Source organism: Athene cunicularia (genome assembly GCF_003259725.1).
Source record: "Athene cunicularia isolate RWA chromosome 2 unlocalized genomic scaffold, athCun1 chr2_part1, whole genome shotgun sequence".
Taxonomy (NCBI): Eukaryota; Metazoa; Chordata; class Aves; order Strigiformes; family Strigidae; genus Athene; species Athene cunicularia.
In genome coordinates this window covers 151718547-151726231 of record NW_020799095.1, presented here as the reverse complement: position 1 = coordinate 151726231, position 7685 = coordinate 151718547, and the positions used below count along the sequence as shown (strand labels likewise).

Genomic DNA, 7685 nt, shown 5'->3' with positions numbered 1-7685 from the left:
TTTTTTTTTTTTTTTTTTTTTTATTTTATTTTAATTTAAAAAAAAATGAATTAGAATCTATTTAACTGCAATGTATAATGAACACTTAGGAAAATAACAGTTGAAGCGGAAGAATGAACAGCCTACTCAACCCTAACAAATCTATGAGCCGAAGTCAATATGACAATAACAGTGACACATTTAAAACAGGATTTTTATTCTACTTTTAAATCCTCTCAGGTTTTGGTACAGATCACAGTAAAGAGAAGGAAAGGATATGTGCAAAAAAAAAAAAAAAAATTAAAAGCCTTTCCTGGATCAAAAGTGCACCTCTTTTGGGCATGGCTGCAAAGGCGACAAGGGACAGATTCACCGAGGAGAGAATTCAGAGGCAAATGCACAGCTTTTTGGTAGGTATGAAGAGACACAGGCTTATCTTGAGGTAGGACACAGACCTCAAGATGTGCAGGGACAAGTCTTCTTGAAAGATTAATTCTTCACATCTTCCCTCAAACGTTTGCCAGCTTGCCAGGCTGAAAGCATCACAGTGGGGCTCAGCAGTTTGTCTGCAAAGAGGCCTTTGGGAAAATTAATCAGAATCGACTTATTTATTTTAAAGGGGGAAATCAATCTGTGCTGCTCCATTCTCACCAAACTAGGGCCTTCCACTTAACTCAAGATCCTTTTTTTCCCAAATAAGCTCAACTGAACTAACCTCACTGAAATGTGGAGTAAGAGTTGGCTAGGTATGTAATGGAAAGAGGACAAGTAGACAAGTGAAATCACTTATTGAATCATAGCCCCTTGGGTCACAACCGGGTTTTTCTGCACTTAGGATCAGCTTTGCTGAATGTTGTGTTCTGGAAAAGACAAGTGAATAAATAGAGAGTAAACAGTGATTCATCCTTCACTGCTGTGCTCTGTGCAGTGAGCGGAGATGAAAACCCTACCCAGACTTCCAGGTTTTGCGGCTGCCCATCATCTAACTTCATCCCTCCTTGCCACAGCGCCCTCGGGAGATCTATCATAATGAAGAACAAAGTTTTGTCCCTGGGGTAGATCAAGGGAAGGTGTTACGCCCATTATTCAATGCTGGTGAAGCTTGACCTAGAAAATTGTGTCTAGTCCACCCCTGCACCCAGTTCAAGAGGGCTGTGAAGGAAGCGAACAGGTCCCATGGAAGGCTTTGAAGATAGTTCAGGATGGGGATGGATGCCCTGTAAAGAGACTTTGGGGAGCTCAGCTCCCCCTTGTTTGTCCAGCATAGGAGGGGCACTCTGAGGAGGTTTTTTTGCCTGTTGTCCCATGTGCCCCAAGTTCAAAGAATGGCCACACCTGCAGACCCTCCTCTACACACCTACAATGCCATCCTGACCTTCTTCTCCTTCATGGCACTGGCCGCTAAGACCAGCATGGTCCTTCCTCCAGCAACATTCAGACATGCTCAGGTCCCACAGCTGAACCTCCTTTCAGGTCCAGTTTCCAGGTCCTTGCACTTTTACCCTCACTGCTCCAAGCCACAGTTGCGTTATGACTACAGAGTCACCTGCAAGTGTGGGGGATGTAGATTAAATATCCCTAGTGTGGGCGAACCTCAGAGGGAAATTAGCAACTGTGAGTCAAGGAGATGAAATTTCATAGACTAGGTTTCATTAAAAAAAACCCATAAAATTAAAAAACCCACCCTAATTGCAACATGATTTAAATTTATGGAAGTGGTAAAAAATGCATTAAATCATTTTAGCCCTTATTAGAGAAATGTATTTATGTCCCTCTATTTGAATTTCCCCTTTATCAGGAGATGCTTCCCTGCCTTTGAAGACAGTTGAACTTTCCCTAGTTATTTGACTAGTTGGAGGAGTTATTCAAACATTCTCTACGATGAATTTGAAATAAAAAGAAGGGAATAATTATAATCAGCCATTCATTTGCATTTGTTAGGCTGAGTTTCTTCTGCAGTTGTTTTTTTTTGTTGTTTTTTTTTTCCTCTTCACCCCCCTCCCAACTCATCTAACGTAAAAGAAGAACTGGGGATTGAAGTGCTGGAGGTTCACCAGCTCAGCCCACTGATGTCTGACTGCTGACTGGTGTTGACAATCTGTCCCTTGCTCTCTGGAGAAGAGGACCTGGAAAGATGCTGCGTTAGAGGAGGAGAGTGAAGCCCTGCCTTGTGTCTGTCTAATGACCAGATCTTTCCCCATATCTTAACACTGGAGGTTTCATTTTGTAAAAGAAAGGAACAGCAACACTGATCTTGACTGGAAAGGTGAATTAAGCCAAAAAAATAAGGAAGATTAGCATCTCTCTTAGCTGCATGGTTTATTTATTTATGAGAGAGGCTCCAGCAGTCAAAGAAATGCCTTTAAAGGTGTATATTGTGCCATCAGTGGCAGATTTATCACCAGCAGATGGATGCCTGATGTAAGCCTGTTGATAAATTCCTACAGATTAACCCCTACTCTTTGGGGTAAAGGTGTGTGTATTGGAAGACATGTCAGCACGTGCGCGGGTGCATGCGAGACCGCGAGACAGGCAGGGAAGGGCAGGGCCATGCACAGCTGACATGCGACCCTTCGGCAGTTTCGCCGTGCCTCTAGAGCATCCTTCATCATTTCTGGCGATGAGGCCAAGCTCATCCTGGGAAGAGCCTCCCGCTCGCGCGCGTGCAAGGGAACATGCCTCCACTTACTATTGCACGCCTTCCTATTGCACAGCCGTCCTTCCTCCAGGACTCCCTCGCAGACAAGACCTTCGTTGGGAAGGGGCTTGCAGGTGCGCATGCGGGTCTGCAGGCCTCCCCCGCAGTCCTTGGTGCAGTCGCCCCAAGCTGACCACGGGTTCCAACCACCTGGGCAAAATCCAGAAAAGCCCTGTCAGCTTCGGTGAGAGCCCAGCACCCAGGAAGCCGAGGCAACACTTGCCTGGCAGACCCTACAACGTACCCACTGCCAAGCCCTGAGACTGGGATGTCTTTGAATGTGGTAGGACTAGACACCACGGGGTATCCAGAAAGCCAAGAGATAGAAGGGGAAGGGAGAAGCCTTCCCTTTTCATTGACTTCTCTTCAACTCTTCCCTAGCTCTAAACAGATACATTGCCTTCCTGGAGACCCTGTCCCATTTCTAACTAGTCCAGCTCTTTTGGTGCTTGCTGAAGCGAAGTGGTCCCCTCCTCTGAGGAGGCCCTCTACCCATTTAGGGCCCTGTTGGCTCCTAATCCCAGAAGGCACTTGCAAAAAACACTTCCAGATACTCATCCAGCATCGGTGAGGTTGCCTCTCCTTCCTCTTCCCCCACTCAAACACACATGTCTATGTGCAAACAGTACAAAGGAACTGGGAAGGGGTGGGAGCCCTACCACCCATTCCACCCCTAAAAGGACACTCCTTCTCCCCACACTGCAGATACCAGCAGCCACAGAGAGGCACTGCTCCCAAGGACAGCTTTGGTCGGGGATGATATTCCTCTCTAGCACCCTTGCAACACCCAAGGGGAGCAATCTGTGAGCATCGTAAGATGAAGGTGCTGTTTTGATTTTCCTTCCCATCCCTCCTCAGTGCTGGTGTCAGCAACATGCAGATTTGCCCCTTGTACCACCAGCTACAGCCCTGCGAGCTGGTGGAGCCAGCAAGCCCCTTTCTGCAGGGATGACCTTATCACCTGCAGAAGGGAAACGCTGAACCTCTGCAGCCTTCTCCACCCTTCATCTTTCCAGTTTGCTACCAAGAACAACTGGCCCTGGTGGGATGTCCATAAACATGGATGGCAGGGTGGATCACGAAGGTCTGGATCTGTCTTACCTCCCACAGTCCAGACCCTTACAGCGGGATGCCTGCGGGGAGCCCAGGAACGCTGGGATTCATGTTGTAAAAAGACAGCAGGGGATCATCCCGGCCCTTTGAGTGATGGATAAGCTGTCATATCCCTCAGTGGTCAGTTCACTTCTTGTCAGCTATACACAGCAAGCTAAAATCTGCTCTGTAATAGGCCTCTGCTTCTAACAGCTGGTGATGACTTCCGTGCCATCGTTTGCCTACCTCATGGGGAGGAGCAGAGGTGGCCCTTCATCCCAGAGGTGGCCACTCTCAGGTGGCTGCTTTTCCTGCTGTGCATTCTCTCCTTACCCACAGCTACCCTTGGAGATGCTTCAGGTCCAAGAAATTCAGCTCCGATGTGCCACGCTCAGGCACAGATAAAGATAATGAGCTAAAGATGTAGGGATTTGAAGAAAGGAAACATTGGGGGAAAGACGAATGCTGCTTTAAAAAAAAAAAAAAAAAAAAAAAAAAAATAAAGCTCCTTTTTCTCACCAACAGTCAGAGATTTCAGAGATGCAAACGATCCATTTCAGCTGACTCAGCCTCCCTGTATTGCTATTTATGAGTCAATGGAAATCACAGCTCTCCCCTGAGCTGTGGGCTCCTCTGTCCCTACACACTCGAAGCAGGAAACCAGCCCTCTCTGTAAAAAAGACAGGTCCTCAACAGCCCAGCTAGGTGCCAGAACAGAATACAGGGACACTTCCAGCACCCCCTTGCACAGGGGTGGGCAGCTCCTCATCCACCTCCACAGCGTAGAGCTGTGAGTTCAAACTCTAGTACCACCAGCCTAGCTGCACTCTAACTGTTGCTCCCAAGACAGAGTGAAAACAAACACATGCTCAGCAACATTCACGCTGCTGGGTGCAGTGGAAGCTGCTTAGATAATAATAACATGGGAAAATAGAGAAGGATGGAAATGCTGGCTAGTGAACCTGCCAGCAAGGTGCTCAGAGATTCTGGCAGCAGCATGGAAGATGGAGCTGCTATTGGCACACAATAAATATTTGACCTTGAAGGAGACCGTCTCTCCCTTGAAAGTCACTTTCTCTGCTGATTCCTTTTCTAAACAGCACAGGGAAACAGGCTTGCCTCTCCAATTTCCTGATGGGGGACAGATTGTGTTGCAGTTGCAAGAGAGGCCATTGGCATCATGGCAGGTAGCCTGATGCCTTGTGTGAGCTGATCAATAGGATATCTGTAACCAGAGACGTTTAGGAGCTAATCAGCTCTTCGGTTGCCCTTTTAAGGATGTCTTTCTTCACTCCCTTGCAGCTTTAGGAGTGGGGATAGGGAGAGGAGAAAGTAGCTCCACACAAACCTTGGCTAAGCTTTATGATTTATTTGCTTGGGATGTTTTTTGAGTCAAAATGCTTAATTGCTCCAGTGTCATAAAAGTTTTTTTGTTTTGTGGGGTTTTTTTTTTGTTTGTTTTTTTTGTTTTTTTTTGTTTTTTTTTTTTTATATCGTGTTTGTAAAATACAGACTGATTACCCAGACTGACTACCTGTCACAGTGGGCCCCAGTTTGATGATGGGTTAGTCAAACAGGTCTGCATTTCAGGATACAACCTATTATGATGATATTAACTCCTAAATATATGTAAAAATAAATACTGCCTGGCCTCTCTACAGGAAAGAGCAGGGGATAGTGTAGGTTCCAGTCTTTGACTTATCCTCAGCAATGGGAGAACCAGTCAACATAAGATAAAAACCATAATGATCTCAAACTCTTAGATGGAATGAGATCTCTTCATGAGGTTGAGCACAGATAATTTCCTTCCTCTCCTTATTCCTCCATTTCCACCCCATTTCTGAGTACTAAAGAGAAGCTAAAGAAGTACCAAAGCACTTATTAAATCAACGGAGTCATTTATAGCCAAGACAAAGGTATTCCCCACTTTATGGAGTAGTCCTTTTTTTATCATCAGGTTGTCCCGTGGTCCTGACAAATGAAATACTACGTGTTATTTATCCTGTTTATTGGCTGTCAGATAAACCTTTTGAAGTCTCCCTTCTTTTCCTGGGTCTAGTCATTCACTGTTTCAAGTGATCTGTCTTTTTTAGTGGTGCTGTAAACAAGCGGTTAAGGGCCTATTATATGAAGTTATACCCATCCCATCTCTGAGGGGGAAAAAAAAAAGCTGTGCCATGAGTAAAACACTTGGCTTTTCTGCCCACTGCTTGCAAGTATCTGGCTGGTGGAAAGGGGTGGCTGGGTAACAAGAAGTCAATGAGCTACCATGGCAGTGAAGCAGCTGAGCTGTGGCAACACACAGATGGTTTTAGCCCAGTGTAGGTGCTGCAGAAGAGACACGAGTGGGATTTTGTCCCTGCAGTGGCTGCACACATGCCCCATCACTCAGTTCAACAGGAGTGACTCGCTGAGCTGCCACAACTCTCATGGACTCTTCATCTTCTAGGAAACTTTCATTCCCACCTCCCTGCCACACAATTCCCTGCTTTTGCCCTTCTTGCGTTTCAAGCGTGGGGTTGGAGGAAACCTTTCTGATGCTGGGAAGAGAGCAAACCCCTGTGAAACACAACGCAGAATCCCACTGAAGTTAACGGGACCTTTTGCAGATAGTCCCTTTTGCCCCTGGAGTCCCGTTTCATCAGCTCTCAGCAAACTGCTGCACCCTGCTGATCGATGCGGGTTGAGTTGCCATCTGTCCTTAATCCAGAAATAATGAGTCTGCTGCAACTGCGTTATGAAGGATTTTGCTTTTCAAAGGCACTGACTCCTGTGAAGGTCACACACCCAACCCGGTCCCTCTTAGCAAAGTTTTGCTCAGCTACAGCCTTGCAGAACTGCAGATCTTTCTCACTTTGCTCTTTATTCCCTTTTATTGGAGCAGCTGTGTCTCATACTTCCATCTCCAGAGATTCCTGTCACAATCAGCAGCTATCGCCGGAATCACATAGCAAGGTTTAACTTGTAATTTTTGAGAATCGTCCCAGCTCCTCGTATGACTTTTGCAAAGGCGGCTGTTGCACACAAGGCTGCTGCGCGGGGGACTATTCTGACTGCTATGGAGACTGTCATTCAGAGAGGTCTTTAATCCAGTTTCTAAAGGAGTTTTTGGTCCTCCTCAGTCAGTTCTTATCATGATCATGCACTAAAACAAATTACTTTTCATGCTAGACTGACCCAATGCATTCTAATTCTCCACAGTTAAATGAAGAAAATTTCAAGATGGTCGGAATCAACTGGCAAGCTCATATTTGGCATTTCTTGTTCTGAATCTTAAGCAGAGATGCCAAAACAATAGGTCTTTCCTAGCACAAATTAACTGAGAGAGATGCCTCGTCCAAACACCCTTGATCTTTGGGAAGATTTGCATCCCGATCCGGAGTTTATCTTTGCAGCTGACAGCTGTGATGTGTCTCAGATGCCAGTCAGTCAATCATGCCTTTTAATTTAACAGCAATGCCTTAAATTAGATGACAGTGACAACAGCAAAAAACTAAGGAATCAACACTAAACAATCAATAGAGCACAGCAAAAGGGTCTTTGCTGACACACTACATCCATCTCCGATTTTGGTTTTTTAGATTTAGCCTCCCACTGACCCCAGCTGCAGACACTTCTTATTGGTAGCTCTCTCAAAGTCGGCAGACCAGGATGTCTTGTGTCTGAAAAACATGCCGAGACTACATAAAGCCACCACAGTTCTGGGTGCTGCCACTGGATATATTTGTAGTGGACCTTATATTACAGTATCTGAGGGTCTGAGGATCAGCAGCAGGTCGCAAATGAGTGAAAAAATGTTATTTCTTATGCAAACAAGAGAGAAGGATGCTGAAATGAAATTAAGAGTGAGATTGTCTTATATCATCTGAAAGTTAAAGTTGTTATATAATAAGTTAATATATTAAGTTGTTATATA

At 45.5% G+C, this 7685-nt stretch overlaps 1 protein-coding gene across 1 annotated transcript in view; it reads right to left on the bottom strand.

Annotated features, from left to right (window-relative positions):
- ADGRB1 (adhesion G protein-coupled receptor B1) overlaps positions 1-7685 on the bottom strand; it is a 91859-nt gene that overhangs the window by 44031 nt on the left and 40143 nt on the right. Inside the window, exon 2 of the mRNA XM_026841531.1 lies at positions 2669-2827. Coding sequence (XP_026697332.1) covers positions 2669-2827 — 159 coding nt within the window. The remainder of the gene's footprint in view (positions 1-2668; positions 2828-7685) is intronic.